At 43.2% G+C, this 26,471-nt stretch overlaps 1 protein-coding gene across 1 annotated transcript in view; it reads left to right on the top strand.

Moving 5' to 3' along the window:
- The window catches only part of LOC130114538 (uncharacterized), a 67,972-nt gene extending 45,204 nt beyond the window's left edge, over positions 1 to 22,768 (top strand). The window contains exons 32-39 of the mRNA XM_056282407.1: positions 5,567 to 5,708; positions 6,085 to 6,244; positions 10,898 to 10,995; positions 12,453 to 12,536; positions 12,960 to 13,078; positions 14,906 to 15,052; positions 15,386 to 15,593; positions 22,538 to 22,768. Coding sequence (XP_056138382.1) covers positions 5,567 to 5,708; positions 6,085 to 6,244; positions 10,898 to 10,995; positions 12,453 to 12,536; positions 12,960 to 13,078; positions 14,906 to 15,052; positions 15,386 to 15,593; positions 22,538 to 22,768 — 1,189 coding nt within the window. The remainder of the gene's footprint in view (positions 1 to 5,566; positions 5,709 to 6,084; positions 6,245 to 10,897; positions 10,996 to 12,452; positions 12,537 to 12,959; positions 13,079 to 14,905; positions 15,053 to 15,385; positions 15,594 to 22,537) is intronic.
- The last annotated feature ends 3,703 nt before the right edge of the window (positions 22,769 to 26,471 follow it).

The following is a 26,471-nucleotide window of genomic DNA, read 5'->3' as shown; positions in this document are numbered from 1 at the left end:
TTCCCCATACGATGGAGAGCCTCATCTAGTGACTGATAGAAGCGGTCCTTTACGTCATCCTCTGATGGCAGTGTTGGTGCATAGGCACCTAGGAGGGTGGCATAGCATTTCTTGGCCAAAGGGATCCTGAGTGACATGAGCCTTTCACTTATGCCACTCGGTGTTTCAGTGAGTCTTGTTAGGAGGCTGTTTTTTATTGCAAGTCCCACACTATGCTGATGTTGTCCTCCTGCAGGGTATCCCTTCCAGAAGAAGGTGTAGGTGTCCTCCTTCAGGGAGCCTTCATCCAGGAACCTGGTTTCGCTGAGTGCAGCGATGTCAACATTGTAGTGGTTGAGCTTCGCTGCAATGAGTGCAATCCTTCGCTGAGGTCTTTCGGTGTTAACGTCCAGCAGAGTTCTTGCGTTCCATGTTGCCAGTTTAAAAGGGATTATTTTTAGAGATTCACCGAAATGAAAATTCTTGGCCGAAACCGAAAACCAAAAATGAGGAAACCAAGGCCGAAAACCGAAACACCGAAAGAAATGATTATGTCAATTATTAGAACCATTGCATTTATGGCTATGACTGTGTACTAACCTCACTAAAATCAAGGCATTGCAATTCAAAGAATAAATCAATTACAAAAGTATGAAAATATTTATTTAGCACTGACATTACAACAATGCACAATATAAATTAAAATTCAAAACAAAATGTTTAACTTGACCCCCCGCATGTATACATTAAATAATAATGTACAGGCCTATAACTGACTGGCCTGCTGAAAGATTGTAAAATTAAATATGTTCTCTCATAAAAACACAAAGTGCATTTAAGTCAAGTGCCTTTTAATTTTTTCTCTGTAGGACTACTACAACAAAGTGCATTCAGAACAAGTGCAACTGCTGAAAGATATAACAATATTTTCTCTGTAGGCCTACAACATAACAGTGTATCAAAACAAAGATTGCCATAGCCTGTAGGCATTTAACAACAACAAATGCACCAAGAATTGTGGATGTGCAAAGTGGAAAACAAATATTTTAACAATAGACACACGCCCATTCTACTTCTTGAGGTAAAGTGGCAGGTTTTCTTGATGAAGAGTAGCTTCTCTGCTTTATCACAGTGAAGTCTGTTCCTCTTCTCATCGAGAACATGAGCTGCAGCACTGAACAGTCTCTCGCTGTCAGTGCTTGTGCACGGAGCAGACAAGTACTTGCGTGCCATCTTTGCCAGGTCAGGAAAGCGGCCATGGTTATTTCTCCAGTAAGCAAGAGGGTTATCACTTCTGGAGATGGTGACTTCAGACAGATAACCATCCAACTGTTGAGCGGTTGAGCTTGTTGTCTGCCTGATATTTGAGAAAGATAAAGGGCCAGTGCATAAACGTTTTTATCAAATAAAATAAAAACTGTCTAGCAGAAAAATAAAATCATCTGATAGTCACATATAGTAAGTCGGAACAGAATAGCCTACCTATTATTTGGGGCATTCTCTTGCAGGATCTCATTGAACATATCAGACAAGGAAGGTTCATGCCCCTCATCTGGTGCAGAGAGACGAATCCTTTTTTCTGCGCTCTGCTCTCCTGCTGCACTCTGCTCTCCTCCCGCGCTGTGTGCTGGTCCGTCTCCAAGCAGGTTGTCCGCATCCATCGCGGCCTGGATCATTTCACGTGCACGCTGCTTTAATCCCACATCCAAGTAATGATCCTTAGAACGCGGATCAAGTACAGTCGCGATGAAGTGCAGAGGATCCAAATAGATCTCAGTGAAACGTGTGTTGACAGACTCTAAGAGTGTGCTTTTCATTGTTTTCACTCCGTGGTCCGTCTCAACCTCTTTGCTTAGAAGACGCTTCAGTGCCGCAATTAACGGAATAACGTCTGCTACAGATACATCAGCAGAGCTGATGTCTTTAGTTAACTGCTCAAAGGGGGCAAGTTCTCTATTAAATGTTCTCTATTAAGACCCACTGGTGTGAAGTGAATGTCGCGGGGAGCTCGTGATCTGCGCTGTATGCAGCCAAGACTTGCTTTTGCGCGAAGAGGCTTTCCAGCATGTAAAAAGTGCTGTTCCAGCATGTACTCACGTCTTGTTGAAACCGTTTTATTGGTGTTCCAAACTGATCTTGCATAGACTGTAAGCAGGAATAGGCCAGCTGAGAATGTTTAAAGTGGCCAACAATTCTTCTGCCTATAGCCAATACGTCTTTTACGCTGCGCCGAGACAACACTCCTTCTTTCACAGCCAGATGTAGTGTGTGGGCCATGCACCGTATTCCTTTCAGCTGTCTGTCTTCTATCGCTTTTGCCATATTTCTTGTATTGTCACTGACTATGGCATGCACTTTAGATCGGTCGATATGCCAGGTGTCGAACATATTGGCGAATGCAGCAGAAATGGCTGCTGCTGTATGTGACCCTCTAAACTCTTGTGAATGGAGCAGAATCTTTTGCAGCTTGAAATCTGTATCGATCCACTGTGCGGTTAGACTGAGCATACTGGTGAGGCTGACATCTGAGCTCCATGTGTCGGTCATGAAACTGATAGCTGTAATATCTGATGCTATAAGCTCATGGACATGAGTTGCAACAACATTAAACAGCTCAGGTAAACACACGTCTGAGAAATGCCATCTGCTTGGCATGGCATAACGGGGCTCAATGTGATCAATCAGCCTACGAAATCCCACATCTTCTACGACAGAGAACGGCTGATCATCTAAGGCAATAAACTCCGTAATTTTTTGTGTTATGCCCTTTGCCTTAGCACCATCACTGGAAAACGTTCTTGCCTTTTCAAATAAGTCCGCTACAGACGGAGTGGGCATGCTCGGATTGACTTTTCTTTTCTGCACCGCATTCTTCTCATATTCAGAATGGCAATCGAGATGTTTGGATTTCAGGTGATAAATTAAACCCGACGTGGAGAAACCTTTGCAGACACACCCCCTCTTGAAATTTCAGCCTTGCATGTTTTGTAAATCGCTATCCTTGGGTCTTTCTCCGAGATATTGAAAAACGTCCACACCGCAGACATGTTGGCTCTTATCCAGATAACCGTGTGCTGGCTGCGCTTTTTGCTTGTGCCATCACAATTCTGTTTCGGCCGTGTTGTTTCGGTGATTTAGGTCTTTCGGCCGAAAACCGAAAATGCACTTTTGGGCCATTTTTGGCCGAAAATTTTCAGTGGCCGAATTTTCGGTGCATCCCTAATTATTTTCTTTTGTTTATTTTGATCGCAGAGTGGAATGTCCTGATAGGTGTGGTAGCCTATCCAGGATGTTTTGAGTGGGCAATGTTTAGGCCACCTTTTCTAGGCCCCTCCCCAGTTGGGGTGAGCAGTGTGGCTCCTAAATAGGGCTGCTCAGTCACACGAGTCTGCCGAGAGCAGCTGCCACTCAAACCCAGCTGCTGGCGACCATGAATAGCCCTGTGCCTCTGACATGCACGGGTCTGATTAGGAGCTTCCAGTGCATTCATACCTGCTCCCGTCACCAGACACCCCATCGCCGCCAGACTTTGATCCATATTCCGGTTGCTGGTCTCACCGAGGCAGAGGTGAATACCTGCGCAAAGAGGTTATTTAGAGTGCCGTTGGGGATGCGCATGTCCCAGCAGCACTTCTTCACTGTGAGAGGGTGGGATGCGGTGGCAAGGAGAACCCAAGATGACCAGCACTCTTCCACAGCTGCAGGAGGCTGCAGGAGGCTGCTGGAGCTCCAGTCTGTCAGAGGACCACCTATCGTGCGCCACTATGCATGTTGCTTTTCTCTCAGGGTGTGCTCCCCTAGCCTTTGTTGTCCCAGACTTACCCACAAGGCAGCGGGACAGTGGTTGGTCAATGCCAGGGCATGTCCACTTCACGTGGGCCTGCACATTAGACCTCTGGGGACCACTGTAGCTCCGAGATCCCCTACAGTTTAGCCAGGGACCGCAAGGTACCCGATTACCATGTGTGGCCACGAGGAGGCACTGCAGGAGTCTTGGCGGTAGAGAGGCTATGTACCGGCAGGGGAGACTTACGCACTCTGCTCCTCTTTTCACTCACGCAAGGAGGGCTAGCCGGCAGTAGTAGCTGAAAATAGAAAGTAGCAAGCAGAAGCAGCACGCACTAAGTACCAGCTCTACTACCCCAGTACTACTGCACTGATGCATCACACACAGATTTACAGGGATTAGATGGTGAAATGAAGGCCTAATCTTTATTTGACAGAGAAGCCAATCTCTGGCTCAATGGTCAACCCCTTTGTGGTAGGCCCCTCTCTCTGCACACACACACACACACACACACACACACACACACATATAATTTACTATTTCTTTGCATTTGGAGAGTATAGATTCAGATCTTTCATTGGTGAAGCAATATGAAAACAGTTTGTCTTTTAGTCATTCATAGAGTCATAGATTAAAAACAGTGTTATTCATCAACCAGGAATTTTATTTTGAGTGTCAATTTAATGACCAAGGCATAATTTGAACACTCGGCCTTCTGACCTGGTATCAGATATACTGTTATTGTAATAATAATAATAATTATTATTATTATTATTATTACATTTATATAGCGCTTTTCTAGACACCCAAAGTGCTTCACATTGAAGGGGGAAACTGGGTGATGCACGGCAGGCATTTTGTACCAGATTGCTCACCACATATCAGCTTGAGGTGGAGAGGGAGGAATGATTGAGCCAATTACACGGGGGGATGATTACGTGGTCAAATGGAGAGAGCCAGGTTGGGAATTTTGCCAGGACACCGGGGAACCCCCTACTCTGTGATAAGTGCCATGGGATCTGTAATGACCACAGTGAGTCAAGACCTTGGTTTAACGTCTCTTCCGAAGAAAGGCATCTCCTACAGCACAGTGTCCTCGTCACTGCACTGGGATTTGATATATGTTGTTTTTATTAGGACCAGAGGGAAGACTTTCCCCTAATGGCCCACCAACACCACTTCCGGCAGCAACTCATTTTCCCGGGTGGTCTCCCATCCAAGTACTAGCCAAGCCCATACCTGCTTAGCTTCCGTCATTTGGCAGAGCCAGGGTACAATGTTGGTGTGGCTGCCAGCAAAGTACTGCAAAGTCCTTAATTGTTTTTGGCGAACCAGCTAAAACTGCATGCAATTGTAGCTGGTGAAATTGTATCATCAGTAAGATAAGATTTCTTATTTTCACTTAAGGAAAACAAAATTATAAGACAATACATAGATGTATTTTGCGGTGAGCCATGCTGCGAGGTGGGATTTTAGATTGTAAAGCACTAAGTAGCTTTTGTAATACAAGTTGGGACTCAAATGAGATAAATGGGACGTCATATTCTGCCTTGAAGGCTCTTATATGGTTTCCAGAGGCCTCAGTTTCTTGCTTTCCTAACATCTGCATTTTGCCTAGTCATTGAGTCTCATATTCAAAGTTAAAATGTTATTTTTCCTGATAATGACCTATCAAATGTTTAAAGTGGGTGTGTCTTTGTAGTGTTGGATCTGTTACCTGACTTGTTAAGCTATGTCTGCAGCACCTTTGCAGCATGTTATATCTCCTGTCTCCCCCTCCCTCCCTCTCTCTCTGTCCAGTTACATTCGCTGCTACTACTTTGCAGTGAAGACCCTAATTACCATCGGGGGTTTGCCTGACCCCACCACTCTGTTTGAGATTGTATTCCAACTGATAAACTACTTTATCGGAGTCTTTGCCTTCTCCATCATGATAGGACAGGTAGGTTACTGGATGGTAGGAGATTTTGCTTTACAAGTTAATGTCCATATGTTTTTGCTATTGCTGATGCTGGTGGGCCATTTTAACCTGACACTAATGCGACGGTACAGGTAATCAGTGATTGTCAAGACAAAAATATGTTTGAGGGGACATGAAGAGAGGTAGCAATCTCCTTACTGCATGAAATTAGTGCCCAAACAAATATCTCTGACAGAATGGGTTTAAGAAAGAAAAAACATTGATGAATTACTCTTTTCAAAGATTGCTAAGACAGCCTCTCCTTTTTAATTCTTCCTATATGTGGTGGTGTTGCATTATAATTGGATTGTGTGCATACTGACCCTAAACTGGGTATCGTTGGCTGTTTACCTCTCAGATGCGTGATGTGGTTGGTGCAGCCACGGCGGGTCAGACCCACTACCGGGCCTGTATGGACAGCACTATCAAATACATGGCTTCCTACCGCATCCCAAAAGACGTCCAGAACCGTGTCAAAACCTGGTACAACTACACCTGGCAGTCACAAGGCATGCTGGGTAAGGAAAATGTAATGTGTGTATGTATATATATATATAGCAGCGAATTGGGGGGGGGGCAGCCCGGGAACCGTCGCCATAGCCAGGATGCGAACCCGTATCTCCTGCACCGCAGGAGACAACGTTAACCGGTCGACTAAAGGGTCCGACCCGTTAGCCAAGGACTAACATGTCTACTTATCCATGCACGTTACACTACCCCGCTCCTTCGGGAAGCGTGTCACCGCACTTCAGCATATCAGCTCCCTCACGCCTCTGGGCGCACGCATTTCCGATGACCTCATAGTCTCACCGTCACACTTCTGACACCAGTGCAGTGAATTCAGGGGGGCAGCCCGGGTACCGCCATATATTATATATATATATATATATATATATATATATATATATATATATATATATTACTGGTGGGACTTGATTAAAAAAAATAATTATGGGCTTTGCAATTAATTTATCATAATTAATCGCATTTTAATCGCATATCGATATTTGACACCAGAAGCAACATTTTTCAATTCAAACAGGTCTTGGTAGATGACTAAACCAATGAATAGACACATACATAAGTTTAAACAACAAAATCTGTTTATTTTGTTCAAAACAAGTTTGTTTTGTAAACACAGTACTTTTTGTAACCCCTGATCTTCTACCACTGAAAGTGGTCTACAGTCCACAGCAATCCATTTCGCCAGTGAGTTTGTTAATTTATCAGACGTGGACTTACTCATCTTGGTTTTGAAACCCGTCATCTGGTGGAGAGTCGGTTGGCGACTCTGCTTGGCTGTACTAGGAGCACTAGCGTTAGCGTTAGCTCTGGCGTTCATACTAGCTACAACGTGTTTCGCATTTAGGTGGTACCGGAGGCTTGAATAACTGCTGTGGAATGCAAACTTTTTGTTGCAGAGTCTGCACACAACCGTGCTCTTATCTAGGCTTCCATCCGGCCGTTTTATAAACGTAAAGTTCCCATCCACAGAGCTAAGCAACGCGGTGTCATCCTTGTCGTCCATCACATCTGTTGTTAGCATACCAACTTGTTAGCCTAAAAAAAAAAAAAACTTGTTAGCCTAACCTACTCCGCCTTCCGCTTGACTGACGTCACTCAGTGCATCGGTATAATCCGTATGCCAGAAACGAGTGCACTGAGAAGCGTTCCGTGTTGACTGGAGTGTAAAAATAAAATGCGACAAAATGCGTTAATTTTTTTTAACGCCGTTATTTTTCCTATAATTAAATATCGAATTAACGCGTTAAAGTCCCAGCCCTAATATATATATCTATATCTATATAGATATAGATATTGTATAGCGCTTTTTTCCCCCCTGAAACCATCAATGGTGTTGATAAAAGTGCTCAACTAATGAGGAGCGGAATATCAATGCAGATGCAGGAAAAAAAAGGTTTAATACATAGCAGTACAAGCCTGTGTTGTGCATCGCGCACTCATCAGCTGCTAATGCATGATTAGCAGCTGATGAGTGCACGACACTGATGGGTGCACGACGATGAGTGTGCGACGCACGAAAGACATTAGCAGCTGATGAGTGCGCGACACACAAAACAGGCTTGTACTGCTATGTATTAAAACTTTTTTTCCTGCATCTGTATTGATATTCCGCTCCTCATTAGTTGAGCACTTTTATCAACACCATTGACGGTTTATTTTGCTCCTTATTTGTTGAGCACTATCCCTACCATTGAGTGTTTCTTTTTTTTTTTTTTTTTTCTGATTTTTCCCTTTTTCTCCCAATTTAGTGGCCAATCGATCCCTATTTTAATTCAAACATCCACCCTCGTACTGCATGCGTTCGCCAACTGCATCTCTCTGGCCAGCAGTCTCGAAGGAGACGCCTCCCCACTTTCATGACAAGGTGAATCCAGGCCGAACCACTGCTTTTTCCGACACACACACAGACGCATTCATGTGACGAACACAAGTCGACTCCGCCCCCCTCCCGAAGACAGCGTTGCCAATTATTGCTGCTTCATCGAGTCTGGCCATAGTCGGATCTGACGAGACTGAGGCACGAACCCTGGTCCCCAGTGGGCAACTGCATCGACACAAAGCCGATGCTTAGACCACTACACCATCGTGGACCCCATTGAGTGTTTCTTTTAACAAAGTTTTATATATATATATATGTTAGCGAGAAGCAGTATGGTTTCATGCCATGAAAGAGCGCTACAGATGCGATGTTTGCTTTGAGAATGTTGATTGAGAAGTATAGAGAAGGCCAGAAGGAGTTACATTGTGTCTTTGTAGATTTAAAGAAAGCATATGACAGGGTGCCGAGAGAGGAGGTGTGGTATTGTATGAGGAAGTCGGGAGTTGCAGACAAGTAGGAGTGGTGCAGGATATGTATGAGGGAAGTGTGACAGTGGTGAGGTGTGCGGTTGGACTGACAGATGGGTTCAAGGTGGGGGTGAGATTACACCAAGGATCAGCTCTGAGCCTTTTCTTGTTTGCAATGATGATGGACAGGTTGAAGGACGAGGTCAGGCAGGAGTCTCCGTGGACAATGATGTTTACGGATGACATTATGATCGGTAGCGAGAGTAGGGTGCAGGTTGAGGAGAGACTGGAGAGGTGGAGGTATTCACTGGAGAGAAGAGGAATGAAAGTCAATAGGAGCAAGACGGAATACCTATGCATGAATGAGAGGGAGGGCAGCGGAATGGTGAGGATGCAAGGAGTAGAGGTGACGAAGGCATATGGGTTTAAAAACTTAAGGTCAACTGTCCAAATTAATGGGGAGTCTGGAAGCGAGGTGAAGAAGAGAGTGCAGGCAGGGTGCAGTGGGTGGAGAAGAGTGTCAGGAGTGATTTGCGACAGAAGGTACCAGCAGGAAAGAGTTAAAGGGAAAGTTTACAAGATGGTTGTGAGACCAACTATGTTATATGGTTTGGAGACAGTGGCACTAATGAAAAGACAGGAGGTGGAGCTGGAGGTGACAGAGCTGAAGATGCTAAGATTTTCATTGGGAGTGACAATGAAGGACAGGATTAGGAACGATTATATTAGAGGGACCGCTCAAGTTGGACGGTTTGGAGACAAAGCAAGAGAGGCAAGAGTGAGATGGCTTGGACATGTGTGGAGGAGAGATTCTGGGTATATTGGGAGAAGGATGCTGAATATGGAGCTGCCAGGGAAGAGGAAAAGAGGAAGGCCAAAGAGGATGTTTATGGATGTGGTGAGGGAAGACATGCAGGTAGCTGGTGTGACAGAGGAAGATGCAGAGGACAGGAAGAGATGGAAACGGATGATCCACTGTGGCGACCGTTAACGGGAGCAGCCGAAAGTAGTAGTAATAGTATAAATATATACACTCACTGGCCACTTTATTAGGTACACCTTGCTAGTACCGGGTTGGACCCCCTTTTGCCTTCAGAACTGCCTTAATCCTTTGTGGCATAGATTCAACAAGGTACTGGAAACATTCCTCAGAGAGTTTGGTCCATATTGACATGATAGCATCACGCAGTTGCTGCAGATTTGTCGGCTGCACATCCATGATGCGAATCTCCCGGTCCACCACATCCCAAAGGTGCTCTATTGGATTGAGATCTGGTGACTGTGGAGGCCATTTGAGTACAGTGAACTCATTGTCATGTTCAAGAAACCAGTCTGAGATGATTCGAGCTTTATGACATGGCGCGTTATCCTGCTGGAAGTAGCCATCAGAAGATGGGAACACTGTGGTCATAAAGGGATGGACATGGTCAGCAACAATACTCAGGTAGGCTGTGGCATTGACACGATGCTCAATTGGTACTAAGGGGCTCAAAGTGTGCCAAGAAAATATCCCCCACACCATTACACCACCACCACCAGCCCGAACCGTTGATACAAGGCAGGATGGATCCATCCTTTCATGTTGTTGACGCCAAATTCTGACCCTACCATCCGAATGTCGCAGCAGAAATCGAGACTCATCAGACCAGGCAATGTTTTTCCAATCTTCTATTGTCCAATTTTGGTGAGCCTGTGCGAATTGTAGCCTCAGATTCTTGTTCTTAGCTGACAGGAGTGGCACCCAGTGTGGTCTTCTGCTGCTGTAGCCCATCTGCCTCAAGGTTCGACGTGTTGTGCATTCAGAGATGCTCTTCTGCATACCTCGGTTGTAATGAGTGGTTATTTGAGTTACTGTTGCCTTTCTGTCAGCTCGAACCAGTCTGGCCATTCTCCTCTGACCTCTGGCATCAACAAGGCATTTTCGCCCACAGAACTGCCGCTCACTGGATATTTTCTCTTTTTCGGACCATTCTCTGTAAACCCTAGAGATGGTTGTGCGTGAAAATCCCAGTAGATCAGCAGTTTCTGAAATACTCAGACCAGCCCGTCTGGCACCAACAACCATGCCACGTTCAAAGTCACTTAAATCACCTTTCTTCCCCATTCTGATGCTTGGTTTGAACTGCAGCAGATCATCTTGACCATGTCTACATGCCTAAATGCATTGAGTTGCTGCCATGTGATTGGCTGATTAGAAATTTGCATTAACGAGCAGTTGGACAGGTGTGCCAAATAAAGTGGCCGGTGAGTGTGTATATATATATATATATATATATATATATATATATATATATATATATATGTGTGTGTGTGTGTGTGTGTTTTATTCCACCCCTCACATTACTGTGTTTGCCATCTAGATGAACAGGAGCTGCTGACTCAGTTGCCAGATAAAATGCGTCTTGACATCGCTATAGACGTCAACTACTCCATTGTCAGCAAAGTCCCTTTGTTTCAGGTAATTATCTTTGGAAACGTCCAAAAAAAAAAAAGATGGCAAAATATAACGTTGCATAATAGAATAGATTTGAATGGGCATCCAGGTGGCGTGGCGGTCTATTCGAATCCCTGTTTTACCTCCGGCTTGGTCAGGCGTCCCTACAGACACAATTGACTGTGTCTGCAGGTGGGAAGCTGGATGTGGGTATGTGTCCTGGTCACTCCTAGCACCTCCTCTGGTCAGCTGGGGCGCCTGTTCGGGGGGGAGGGGGAACTAGGGGGAATAGCGTGATCCTCACGCGCCATGTCCCCCTGGCGAAACTCCTCACTGTCAGGTGAAAAGAAGCGGCTGGTGACTCCACATGTATTGGAGGAGGCATGTGGTAGTCTGCAGCCCTCCCCGGATCAGCAGAGGGGGTGGAGCAGTGACGAAAAAGGGTCCATACTATGTCTGGGTGATGGTTAATGAGAGTCTCTTATCATAAATAATAATAATAATAATAATAATAATAATAATAATTGTATTTATATAGCACCTTTCTAAAACAATGTTACAAAGTGCTTCACAAAAAAAACAAAAAAACAGATAAAACCAGACAAGGCAGGAATAAGCATAAGATCAAATAAGAGTAAAAATACAAACAGTAAAAAATAAAAACAAATATCAAACATTTGTAAAAGCTTTCATAAAAAGAAAAGTTTTAAGACGAGATTTTAAAGAAGCTAAAGAGTTAGTTCGTCTTAGCTCAGCAGTAAGAGCGTTCTGTAGTGTGGGGGCTCTAACAGCAAAAGCCCGGTCACCCTTTGTAACCAACCGAGACCTGGGAATAACTAGCAGGGCTCCATCTGCAGACCTTAATGGTCGAGGGGGGGGAGGGCATACCATACTGTGTATGACAGAGAATACAGCACATACAGAGCCTGCAGGTGTATTCTCTATCAGGTGAGAAAGGAGCACTACTTTCAAAAATAAATAAGTTGCAAAGGCACTGTATGCGAATCAAACATAATATGCAGTGTGAAGGTGATTGGGTGATTCTCAAAAAGCTAATTAGATCGTTTTTTGCTCATATAATGTTCTTGTACGTTCAATTCCATTCTTCTACAATGCAACAGACCATAACAGATGCAGCTTAGAGTTACTATAGGTGTTTGAAGGTGCTATTACTACCTAATTATATTCTACTCTGTAAACTAGGCCTTGTCTCAACTGGGGAATGCATTACATGTGGAATAAAACTAGGAGGGGGTACAGTAAATAGCCACAGCTACTGTTAAAAGTGCATTATGAATGAAGTTGAATTTTCAGGACTAATGGTGAGTCTCAGACTAGTACTTTAAATACAAATTTGGTCATGCTTCTATATTCTGACTTCCTAAATCGGTATCCACCTGGAACAGGTCTGTGATCTTAGCGGTGTTGACCTAACCCAAGTAACAACAATTTTAAGATACGATTGTATTTTCTCTTGCCAGGGCTGTGACAGGCAGATGATCTTTGATATGTTAAAACGTCTCCGCTCTGTTGTCTATCTGCCTGGGGATTACGTCTGCAAAAAGGTATGTATGAACGTGCGTGCGTGCGTGCGTGCGTGCGTGTGTGTGTGTGTGTGTGCGTGCGTGCGTGCGTGCGTGTGCCAGGTTTTCTATCCTAATGGAGACTAGAAAAACCTGAAACCACCTACCATGTGGGGACAATTTATGGGTCCCCATGAGGAAAAGTGTCTATTTTAGGGATAGGACTTGGGTTTAGGGTTAAGGTTAGGGTAAGGGTTAAGGTTAGGCATGTAGTTATGATGGTTAGGGTTAAGGGCTAGGGAATGAATGTAGTCAATGAGGGGTCCCCACAAGTATAGGGTGACATGATATGTGTGTGCGCGCGTATGATTTATTTTAAATTTTGTGTGAAGGATTCAACCACGAACACTATTGCAAGTTTTGTCACTTTTTTTTCTCTCTCTTCATCCACTTTCTCTCGTCCAGGGAGAGGTGGGTCGGGAGATGTACATCATTAAGGCAGGTGAGGTACAGGTGGTTGGAGGTCCTGATGGCAAGACCGTATTCGTCACACTTAGAGCCGGGTCGGTCTTTGGAGAGATCAGGTAAACAGGTATTCAAAGGTGTTGTAAAAGTTTGTGTAAAAGGTATAAATAATGTGCTTTAACATAAATCACTTAACCCATTGTACGTAAAAACATTTTCAGAGAACCTCGCTGCCTGATATCTTTAGGTTATTTGTGACAATATGGGATTTTGATTTGTGGATACTACTTGTATTGTGTTAAGCAACGCATGAGTACAGATGACGTTGAGAGTGCAATCAATGGAAGATCTTGCATTGTCCCTTTTGGGAGCAACAGTCCTTGTGACAAACCATCAATTCTTTATCGCAGAAATTGAATCAGTTCATCTGGACACAATGTTTAGAGGGAGAAACGTTTCATGACTCATCCAAGTGACTTGGTCAGTCTCAACTGACTGCAGGTATCACCAGCCTTATAAATAATACAGTGGCATAACAGCCGAAACCAATGATCGGTTCCATATGCAAATAGGTGTGACCATTAACTAGAGTTATAATTGCAATGTGTGGTATTCAGAGAGGATTGGGGAATAGTGGCAATCACAGCATTGTAAAATGGCTCCCTCTTCATATAAGTGGCCTCTTTGACTCCCCCATTCAAAGAAGCGTTCCTCTCTATCAAGGATGTGCACATCCTCATCCTTGAAAGAGTGGCCACTGGCCTGTAGATGGATGTAGACTGCGGAGTCCTGGCCTGACATGTTAGCTCTTCTGTGTTGTGCCATCCTCTTGGCCAGCGTTACAATGCTGTGGTTGCAACTATTCCCTCTGTGAATAGCACACATGGCCATTGTAACTCTAATTAATGGTTGTTATGTTGGTGAGTGAATCACAGGTGACGAATGAACTGTTATTCAACTTTAATCAGCAACACCTAACCTCAATCGCATACGTAACTTCCATCCAACTTTCTGACCTCCTCTACTTGTTCTTCTTCTGTCCCCGTACAGTACTAGTACTTTTTAGGGAGTTGTTCTTTATCCGATGAGAGGGTCTAAGGACAGGATGTTGTGTTGCTATTAAGCCCACTGAGGCAAATTTGTAATTTGTGACACTGGGCTATACAAATAAAATTGATTTGATTTGATTCTCCTTTTCCGCTATCCACCGTCTCACAGTAGTGTTTATAAACACAACAATGGTTACGCCAGTTTGCATGTGCAACCAGTCGTTGGTTTCAGTCGTTATGCAACTGTGTTGTTTATAAGGTTGGGGGATACCTGCATTCAGATGAGAGTGATGAAGTCGCTTGGATGAGTGATGAAGCGTTTCTCCCACTGAAAGATGTGTCCAGATAAACTGATTCATCTTCCGTGATTTCCTTATCTGGATTTTTGAGCGTACATAAAGACATCTATTCTTTAAATTTGCCTACTTGCTCTTCATACAAGGTGAATTGGTCACAGCTCCACCTATCTTCTCTCCCAGTGTTCCTCTTTTACTGACGATGCTAAAAGAATTGAAAACAGGCTCCATCCACTTTGAAATGCATTGCTTTTATGGCACCGCATTTAACTGTGGTCTAACTCTCGTTGCTCAGGGCTCTTCATTCCCCTCAGTCTGTCATTTTCCTTGAATTAATAAAGCTCCAATTTGCAGTTTGAGCCGAATTTGTTGGATTAAGAAGAGAAAGAAGGATTGTCACCTCTCAGAGTTTGTGTGGCATATCTGAATTACTGCAAAAACCCACCAATTTCTAATTTTTGGTTATTCTCCAGAGATTTTGCATCAAATCACAAATGCTAAGCAGAGCTCACAACCATTGCACTGAAACTGAGAGTGATAGACATTAAAGTGTCCTTTTATATTCAGCCATCTTGATAATTAATGCCCTATAACTTGGCAGTTTGCTTACAGTTGGCGGAGGTAACAGGCGAACGGCCAATGTGATTGCTCATGGCTTCACGAACCTCTTCATTCTAGACAAGAAAGACCTGAATGAAATCCTTGTCTACTACCCCGAGTCCCAGAAACTGCTCCGTAAAAAGGCCAGGTAAGAGAGAGAGAGAGAGAGAGAGAGAGAGAGAGAGAGAGAGAGAGAGAGAGAGAGAGAGAGAGAGAGAGAGAGAGAGAGAGAGATTACTCAAATGACTCATCTTTAAACAAGTTGATTAATGTTTCCAATTGCTCTAAAGCTCCCTCTATGCCAGATCTGTCCTGTATAGGTGCTGTCAGACTTTCCATACAATTCATTTGTTGGTTGAAATACCAATGCAATATTCACCATGTATGTGTCAGCAGCCCATGTTGACATACAACTGCTAAGGTTTACATTTTCTGTTTCCTGTTGTCTTTTTTTACTCTGATATGTTGACTCCTACTACAGAAAGATGCTAGCTAAGGGGAAGAAACCTGAGCCAAAAGAAGAGGCTAAAGAGCCTCCCCAGGCCAGGACGGTCCTGACCAGTGCAGAGACCCCTAAACTACTGAGAGCTGCCTTGGAGATGACAGAGAAATCCTCTGGACTCAAAGGAGCCCTGGCTAAGGTCAAAGGAAAGAGCAAACAAAGCAACAAGTCCAGTATTTCATTGCAGGTAAATTCCCTCCAGTTAATTTCCAAAATACCCCTAATCTGCATTGGTGCCAGTAATATATCCATACAAGTTAAACGCCAAAATTGTTTGGATTTATATATGGATATCTGGACCCCCCACCCCCTCCAAAAGTAAAAATTAAATTGATGACTGTACAGTCCCTGATGTCAAAAGATGGATCAATATCAATCCATCCATCCAAACACTGAATGGGCGAGATCCACAACAAAAGTTTGGTTAAATGTAAGAAAACAACCAATCCTTCAACAAATAGACAAAAAGAGTGGTAAAAGACATAGCAGACAGTAATAACGTTCTGTCAATTGAATTGGCTCCTAGTCTTAAATAGCAGGCTGACAAGGGTATGGTCATAGATCATTCATTTTAGGGGGAAGTATTTGGTCAACTTCAACTGGAATTTGACCTTCTTAGAAATTACTTTTTCAGATTTTTACATCTCAGACGCCACTTACAGACACGCGGAATGGCAACAAATATGTAATTACGATATAACTTGAAATAATTCTTCACTAATGAAATAATTAACAGCAGCTAATAGAACTGCAGTGTTCTTCAAAACACATAACTAAGTAGGTTACTATTCTGGACATCAAAGGAAAATGGGAAGAGGAGATAAACATTTAAATTACAGATGATACATGGTAGAGAAGATGCAAAGAAGGCCAAAAATGAACTTATAGTCCAACCTGGAGGGAGTTTGGTTAGAAAGTCAGATGTTTTAAAACTCCTCTGCAACATCTCGCCTTGATAGCAGAGACATTGTGGAGATATCAATATTCAAAATTTTCAAACACTGGAATGAGGTCAAGAATGAAATTTATCATATACCTGTAACAGACAGCATATATAATTCTAGGTGAGATTCCAAATGATAAGTTGTAGATAACAAAAATCAGAAACATCTACTCGAGGGTTTTGTTGTTGACTGCAAGGGGAAAAAAATCAACTTTTGTACTGTGAGAGACTGTTTGTCATGGGAGGAGGGTTTGTATGGATACGAGGACACAGTTATGTGGAAAGTATTTATTTATTTATTTATTGTCTCTTTTTCTCTGGTGGTAATCTGTATGGGCCGGTACCTGGTCCTGGAGCCGCTCTCTCGCTCTCTACCTTCAGAAATCTGCATCTCTTCCTTTTCTCCATCTCTCTTTGCCATTCTGTGTGCAGCATGTAGACCCAGCTTCACTGCAGTATATAAAGTATAGACTGTCAGTTAGGCACACCTGAGGCTGATCGCTATATCAGCCTCCCTCTCTCGCCGTTTCCAGCCGACGCTAAACTACATCCCACTACCACGGTCACCAACAATTAGTTCTACCCAGGAAAACAAGGGCTACACCATGGATCATTCCCAGCCCCCCCCCCCCCCCACCACCACCACCACCGCCACCACCTCTCAAACCCTCTTACCCACCCAGACAAACCAAGGGTGATCTTCCCGCAGTCAACATTACAGGGCATACTGTCTACTAGGAATGACTGGGTCCTTACCCCCCCCCCCTTCACCTCATGTCTCCCTCTGCATACTGGGTATGGACCTTCTGCTGCTGTTACAGCCCACCTCGGACAGTGAAGAGCAACTCCAATGTCTGCAATTCCTGTTTTGACCAGCTTCTGGAGGAACTAAATGTACTCAAAGCACACAGCTACTTCATCTAACCTGACTCCAGTTGAACACCAGCAGCCACATCCTGTCTCAAATAATTGTGCAAGTATTAGTTTGCAAGACACTGAGTATTACTTTGCAAGACAATACTAGACACTGAACACCTTAACTGCTCCTGATGAGCAGGTTGGCGCCTTGCATGACAGCCTCCACCATCAGTGTGTGTGTGTGTGTGTGTGTGTGTGTGTGTGTGTGTGTGTGTGTGTGTGTGTGTGTGTGTGTGTGTGTGTGTGTGGATGGCTGAATGTGAGGCGTAAACTGTAAAGTGCTTTGAGTGGTTGGTAGACTAGAAAAGCGCTATATAAAATGCAGTCCATTTACCATTTACGTTTAACACACTAAATTTGGCGCTGCTAAACATCAGCTCTTTGGCAGGAAAAACATTTTTAATCAATGATTTTATCCATCCATCCATTATCCAAGTTGTTTATCCTAATTAGGGTTGCAGGATGCTGGAGCCTATCCCAGCAGTCATTGGGCGATGGGCGGGGAAACATATATTTAGCTGAAACTTGGTTAGACCAAGACAACTGTGCAACTGTTCTTATTGAGTCAACCCTGCCAATTTCAGTTTTGTGAGCAAAACCAGACAGCATAAGAAAGGAGGTGGATTTGCCATTTTGCCTCACCACATTCATAAACCTCCTCTTCGGCCTTCCTCGTTTCCTCTTCCCTGGCAGTTCCATATTCAGCATCCTTCTCCCGTAATACCCAGCATCTCTCCTCCACACATGTCCAAACCATTTCAATTTCACCTCTCTTGCTTTGTCTCCAAACTATCCAACCTGAGCTGTTCCTCTAATATACTCATTCCTAATCCTGTCCTTCTTTGTCACTCCCAATGAAAATCTTCTACTCTGCCATCTACAGCTCTGCCCCTTCAACTCTGCCATCTACAGCTCTGCCTCCCATCTTTTCGTCAGTGCCACTGTCTCCAAACCATACAACATAGCTGGTCTCACAATCATCTTGTAAAACCTTCCCTTTAACACTTGCTGGTACCCTTTTGTCGCAAATCACTCCTGACACTCTTCTCCACCCACTCCACCCTGCCTGCCCTCTCTTCTTCACCCCTCTTCTTCACTCCCCATTACTTTGGACAGTTGACCCCAAGTATTTAAACTTGTACGCCTTCGTCACCTCTACTCCTCGCATCCTCACCATTCCGCTGTCCTCTCTCTCATTCACACATATGTATTCCGTCTTGCTCCTACTAACTTTCATTCCTCTTTTCTCCAGTGCATACCTCCACCTTTCCAGGCTCTCCTCAGCCTGCACCCTACTCTTGCTACAGATCACAATGTCACCTGCAAACATCATCGTCCACGGAGGCTCCTGCCGGATCTCATCTGTCAACCTGTCCATTACTATTGCAAACAAAAAAGGGCTCAGAGCTGATCCTTGATGTAATCCAGGGGTGGGTAATCTTATCCAGAAAGGACCAGTTTGGGTGAAGGTTTTTGTTCCAACCAAGCAGTTACACACTTAATCCCACTAATCAACCAGTAGAGTCTTTGCTGAGGAACTTGATTAGGAGACACGGGTGTGTAATTGCTTATTTAGAACAAAAACCTTCACCCCCACTGGCCCTTTCTGGATAAAATTGCCCACCCCTGATGTAATCCCACCTCCACCTTGAATCCATCTGTTAAATGACAGATGGGTTCAAGGTGGATGGGTTCAAGATGGGCTCAAATGCACACCTCACCGCTGTCACACTTCCCTCATACATATCCTGCACCAGTCTTACATACTTCTCTGCCACTCCTGACTTTCTCATACAATACCACACCTTCTCTCTCAGCACCCTGTCGTATGCTTTCTCTAAATCCACAAAGACACAAGGTAACTCCTTCTGGCCTTCTCTATACTTCTCAGTCAACATTCTCAAAGCAAACATCATGTCTGTAGTTCTCTTTCATGGCATGAAACCATACTGCTGCTCGCTAATCACCACCTCTCCTCTTAACCTAGCTTCTATTACTCTTTCCCATATCTTCATGCTGTGGCTGATCAACTTTATACCTCTGTAGTTGCTACAGTTCTGCACATCGTCCTTATTCTTGAAAATCGGTACCAGTATGCTTCTTCTCCACTCCTCAAGCATCCTCTCACTTTTCAAGATTGTGCTAAGCAATCTAGTTAAAAACTCCACTGCCATTTCTCCTAAACATCTCTATGCCTCCACAGGTATGTCATCAGGACCAACTGCCTTTTCACTCTTCATCCTCTTCATAGCTGCTCTCACTTCCTCCTTGCTAATCCACCACACTTCCTGATTCACTATCCCCACTTCATCCAGCCTTCTATCACTCCCATTTTCTTCATTCATCAGCCCCTCAAAGTACTCCTTCCAACTTCTCAACACATTCTCTTCACTTGTCAGCACATTTTCATCTCTATCCTTGATCGCCCTCACTTGCTGCACATCATTCCCAGCTTGGTCCCTCTGTCCGGCCAATCGGTACAAGTCCTTTTCTCCTTCCTTAGTGTCTAGCCTCTCATACAACTCACCATACACCTTTTCCTTTGTCTTTGCCACCTCTCTCTTTACACCGCATCTCCTTGTATTCCTGTCAACTTTCTTCATCTCTCTGACTGACTATCCCACTTATTCTTTGCCAACCTCTTCCTCTGTATACTTTGCTGTACGTCTTCATTCTACCATCAAATATCCTTGTCTTCCTTCCTCTGTCCGGATGACACACCAAGTACCTTCCTAGCTGTCTCCCTCACTGTTTCTGAAGTAGTTGTCCAGCCATCCGGCAACTCTTCACTACCACCCAGTGCCTGTCTTAACACCTCCCTGAACTCCACACAACAGTCTTCCTTCTTCAACTTCCACTTTCTTCCTCTTCTTGGTCTCCAAAGTCCTCCTACAGACCACCATCCGATGCTGCCTAGCTATATGTTCCTTGCCAGTCTTCAATTCCTTTCAGATCGCGCCTTCTACGTAAGATATAGTCCACCTGTGTGCACCTTCCTCCACTCTTATTTCACTCTGTGTTCCTCACTCTTCTTGAAATACGTATTCACCACAGCCATTTCCATCCTTTTCACAAAATCCACCACCATCTGTCCTTCCACATTTCTCTCCTTGACACCATACCTACCCATCACCTCCTCATCACCTCTGTTCCCTTCACCAGCATGTCCATTGAAGTCTGCTCCAGTCACCACTCTCTCATTCTTGGGTACACTCTCCACCACTTAATCCAACTCACTCCAGAATTCTTCTTTCTCTTCCATCTCACACCCAACTTGTGCGCTGATAACATTCATCACTACACCTTCAATTTCCAGCTTCCTCTGTAAGCTGTAGCTATTAACGTTCACTGAGGATAGCATGTGTTAATGGCCATGGCTATTACACCAGATCACTGGTTTTGATTGTTATGATTGTTATGTAACTGTTATGCAACTTGGCATCTGCAGTACAGGTGTTCTTCGCACGCTGTTCCCCCTCCCTGACACTCAATCCCTGCATTTTGAGCAGACTACTTGTAACGAAGGTATAAATGGCAAATGTAGTGAAGTAAAAAGTCAATTACTGGCTCTAAAATATACTTGAGTAAAGAGAAAAAGTACAGTGTTTAAAAAGGAACAGGAGAAGTATTGGTTCCCTAAAAAAACTTCCTTTTTATTCATGTGCGTTACTTGTAACACATTACTACCCACCCATGTTAATAGAGGATATACACTACCGTTCAAAAGTTTGGGATCACCCAAACAATTTTGTGTTTTCCATGAAAAGTCACACTTATTCACCACCATATGTTGTGAAATGAATAGAAAATAGAGTCAAGACATTGACAAGGTTAGAAATAATGATTTGTATTTGAAATAAGATTTTTTTTACATCAAACTTTGCTTTCGTCAAAGAATCCTCCATTTGCAGCAATTACAGCATTGCAGACCTTTGGCATTCTAGCTGTTAATTTGTTGAGGTAATCTGGAGAAATTGCACCCCACGCTTCCAGAAGCAGCTCCCACAAGTTGGATTGGTTGGATGGGCACTTCTTTGAGCAGATTGAGTTTCTGGAGCATCACATTTGTGGGGTCAATTAAACGCTCAAAATGGCCAGAAAAAGAGAACTTTCATCTGAAACTCGACAGTCTATTCTTGTTCTTAGAAATGAAGGCTATTCCATGCGAGAAATTGCTAAGAAATTGAAGATTTCCTACACCGGTGTGTACTACTCCCTTCAGAGGACAGCACAAACAGGCTCTAATCACAGAGGAGAAAAAGAAGTGGGAGGCCGCGTTGCACAACTGAGCAAGAAGATAAGTACATTAGAGTCTCTAGTTTGAGAAACAGACGCCTCACAGGTCCCCAACTGGCATCTTCATTAAATAGTACCTGTTAGAGCCTGTTTGTGCTGTCCTCTGAAGGGAGTAGTACACACCCCACAAATGTGATGCTCCAGAAACTCAATCTGCTCAAAGAAGTGCCCATCCAACCAATCCAACTTGTGGGAGCTGCTTCTGGAAGCGTGGGGTGCAATTTCTCCAGATTACCTCAACAAATTAACAGCTAGAATGCCAAAGGTCTGCAATGCTGTAATTGCTGCAAATGGAGGATTCTTTGACGAAAGCAAAGTTTGATGTAAAAAAAATCTTATTTCAAATACAAATCATTATTTCTAACCTTGTCAATGTCTTGACTCTATTTTCTATTCATTTCACAACATATGGTGGTGAATAAGTGTGACTTTTCATGGAAAACATGAAATTGTTTGGGTGATCCCAAACTTTTGAACGGTAGTGTATGTTGGGAAGTATAGGTATATAACATATTGATTCTGTTTAAGAACTGTTTTTAACATGTAGACCTCTGTTATACTGTGATTCCAGAGAGGTTGAGGTTGAGGACCTTTTAGATCCACAGTCACAAGCATGGATATTCCAGAGAACTTTAGATGCATTTACTGTATAAATACGAAAATGTATGGCTATGGATGTATACTGTATACGGAACCCACCTTCCTGAGTGGTATATGTATAGAAACTCTATCCTTCACTCCCTTTCTTTCTCTGTCTCAGTTTCTCTTTCCCCCTCTTTATCTTTCCTATTCCTTCACCATCTCTTGTGTACTGGCTGTTTTATTCTTAAGGGTGATGTCACACTTGATCACTGACACCCACAGAACAGAAACATACTGTATAGATAATACACAATACCTTGTAAAACCTCTAGACTGAGACAAGATGATGTAATTGTAACCCCAATTGTCTGTATATCTCCCTCCTCTCCCAGCCCTCGATCTCGTCCTCCCTCCTCCTTGCCTCTCCAAACTCCAGCTCTGGACCAGACAAAGAAGCAGACACAGCCTCCTTCACACCCACCTCAGCCAACTCAGCAGTACTTCACTCTGCATCCCGTTGCTACAGTGACAGAGAGGAAACAGCTGCCATGGACCAAGGCATGGAGGAAGGCAAGGGGGAGGAAGGGAAAGCAGGGCGGAAGAGGAAAGAAAAGAAAAAGTAGCAGTGACTCTGTAGAGGGTGAGAGGGAATGAATGAAGGAGAGAAGACGCTAATGGGAGGGAAGATAAAGGAGAGGAAGGAGGTGAGACTGTAGTGACAGTGGAGAGGAGGAAGAAAAGTCAACTTTGATGACCATTTCAGGTTGACAGTGAACGTCAAAGAAAAGGGGATGAAAAAATTAGAAAAAAGAAGAGCGGCACTAAAAACTCAAAGCTTAGACTCGGGACACTTTACCTGCTGTGCTATATTTGTCACAATTTTAACTGGAATCTCACACAGGTCTGCTCTTTATCACTAATATATACCCAAAGCCAGTGAATGAAAACATTATTTTCAAGGGCTGTATCTACAAAGACAGGGAGGGACTCAACACTGTATGTTTAAATGCAAATCTCTTGGATTAATTGTTTAAAAACATTCTAGCCATTTATTTCTGATGGATGCATGATGTTAAAAAGAGTAACAGTGGTGTATTTTCATCAAGATCTTCTAAATTTGGATTTGATTGCTTAGCAAGGATTTACTAGTCATAACTGAACTAAATCTTGCAGTGGTCAGCCATTTATTGCCACATTGCAATCACCATCACTAGCCCTCTTACAGTGCCTGCATGACTCTTTAGGGGTGCAGGTTGATTGGAATTTATGTGTTGCTAATACACTTCTAGATTTTGCAAGATGTAACAAATAATATTTTTATTGCCCCTGTGGCCAGACACCTCTTTTCCGTATGTATCTTTATGCTAAAGTGTCTCAGCAAAGGGAAGAGCATGCATAATTTTACAATGATGACATACTTCCTTTCTGATGCACATAATCTGTTGATGAGGTCACATATATTGCAGACCTCCATTCCCCTATTAATCCCAAAGCATTGTGTCGATTGTTGTTAATCTGGTTTTGTTAATCTGTGTAGGAGCAAGCCATTCCTTTGCCTGATTACCCTTTCAGGGTTTCAGACCATTTCACATTAGCTGCATCAGATCCACGATTCATCAGTATCTGAAATGATTCTAACTATAGTGGAGCAAGTGGAGCAGAAGCGTGTGAATACTGCATGGTTTGGAATGATTAAGCCATATCAGTAACTGATTTCTTCAGTACTATCTAAATGTTAAATTCTCTCTTTCTTTCTTTTTTGTTGATCCCCCCCCATACCTTTTCTCCCCAATTGTTTCTGGCCAATTACCCCACTCTTCCAAGCCAAGCCATCCCGGTCGCTGCTCCACCCCCTCTGCCAATCCGGGGAGGGCTGCAGACTACCACATGCCTCCTCTGATACATGTGGAGTCGCCAGCCGCTCCTTTTCACCTGACAGTGAGGAGTTTGGCCAGGGGGACGTAGCCTGGGAGGATCACGCTATTCTCCCCAGTTCCCCCTCCCCCCCGAAACAGGCATCCAACCAACCAGAGGAGGCGCTAGTGTAGCGACCAGAACACATACCCACATCTGGCTTCCCACCCGCAGACACGGTCAATTGTGTCTGTAGGGATGCCCGACCAAGCCGGAGGTAACGCGAAGATTCGAACCAGCGGTCCCCGTGTTGGTAGGCAATGGAATAGACTGCCATGCTACCCGGACACCCCTAAATGTTAAATTCTATACTTTCAAAATGAGAAAATGCTTTTGCTGTTGTTGTTTGCTAAATGTTTACATGTTATTTTGCAAAACTGAAGACATGATTTGCCTTATGTTTGTCATTCACCTCTTTTGAACTGTGATGAGTATGTTTTCCATGTATTGTGCATCCTTTGCAACAATAGGCGCCTGCAACCATATGCCAGTACGCACTTTTCATACATTAACTCAGTTGATACTTTTTCTGTTGCCTGCCTGATTCTGTCTTAAATTAAGATAATATTTTGGATATTGATGGCAGGATAAGTTAATAGTCTAACACTTGGCATTTAGAAGTCGTCATATGGTGTATGTAGTGTTAAAAGTCCATACGGTCATTTTATAACCTGCGGCGAAGGGATTGTTAATTCATTTAAAACCAGATAATGGCAACGTCCGCTGATTCACATTTTACTTTTTTCAAGTTTTCAAAAATGCTCTACAAACAATTAATGGTTTGCGTGTGCCTGTGTCCATCCATTGTATATGCGTGTGCGTCCGATGTGAGACATATTGCAGGGTGAAAGGTGTTGTGTGTACTATGAGATATAGAATCTGCAGGTCCGACTGCTTTGCAAAATGTCCTAATAATAGTTAAAGTATATTGTATATAAACATTTGTTATATAGCTAGACTGACAGCTCACCGTTAGAGCATATCCATGACCACTGATTGCAAATTGTCAAGTCTTCTTTTAATGGTAGTGGGAATCATGAATGTATATAGCAGGCAGCTCCACTTAATCTTAGTATCTATTTACCTCAATCGTGAATCTTAACCTTTAATGTAAAGATCGCATTTCACTGTTAAGAATACATAGACCTATAATCATCAGACCGAAACATCCATTCATTAATATATTTCATTCCGTCGTTTTAGGGGAAAACGTAAATTTACAAGTGAATTGCATGTTTTTGTCTATAAATGTCTTGTTATGGCGGATATGCTTTGTACATTAATGTAAATACATTTGCTTTTTGATCATACTAGATAAATTTTAATTTTCACGTTATGTAAACGTATTGTATTGCTTCACAATATACCCTGTGTATGTATTGCAAAATTACAGAATGGCATTTTTGTTTTTTCAAATGTGTTCATATTAATATCCAATAATAATTTGTAGAGATTACCATTTCTGAATTTCTATATTTCACAGTTGCAGCCCAAGAAAATGGGCTATTTCAACCAGCTACTCATACTGCCAGGCATTGTGTAGAAAGGAGTACGAATGTTGATGTGATTGTTTCGCGTACGTGTGTGTGCATGTGTGTGTGTGTGTGATTGAAAGAGGGTGATAAGAGGACAATGGACAATCTAGAAATGTTTGTTTAAAAAAAGTGAATGATCCTGCTTTTTATTACCGCTGTTATATCTCTGTAGCCCTGTCTTGTGAATTTTGTAGAATTTTGTATAAATAAATGTTTGAAATATATTTCATTCCAGCTTTATGACTGCCCAACATCGCCCCTGCTCCTTTTCCACAAAGTAATGAGGTTTAGCTCATTAATTAGATATGCTGCTTTAACTTATAGTTGAGTCAAACTGAAACAAAAAAATTCTCTCAGAAATGCAAATTTCTGCGTTATCGTCACTAGGGAATGAAGTTTTTGAAGTTATCCGAACAGATATCACAACTCTTGCGGATACTTGGTGGAAAATAAGGTGGTTTGTAAACTTCAGAGATCTCAAAGAGGAAATCCGGAATTTTCTCTTTATAAATCGAAAGTTATGTATCCATCTGGACCATGGACTCCGGTTAAATACTGCTAACTGGAATCTTTACCATGTCCCATGTTTGGAGACGCTCCCCCTACACCGCTGTTGGAATCCGGGTAGGACACACACCGCTACAGCGGCAAACAAGTTTCCACTAAAACAGGGAAAAAAAGGATTGAAACGTGATGACAAATGTGCCGATCCTTCTGTAGGACATGGAATCTACCAGTTCTACAATCAGTGTTACAGATGAAACGATCTTCTCAAATAGTCTGGTGTAGTTTATAATACATTAGGTCTGAGGATGCCTTTTTTTATATGGGTGGGAGCCGTTTACTGTTGACAAGCGACAATGGTTGTTGTAGGGTA

The sequence above is a fragment of the Lampris incognitus genome, chromosome 6 (assembly GCF_029633865.1).
Source record: "Lampris incognitus isolate fLamInc1 chromosome 6, fLamInc1.hap2, whole genome shotgun sequence".
Taxonomy (NCBI): Eukaryota; Metazoa; Chordata; class Actinopteri; order Lampriformes; family Lampridae; genus Lampris; species Lampris incognitus.
Note: the sequence above shows the minus strand (reverse complement) of the source record. Positions and strands in the feature narration are given on the sequence as shown.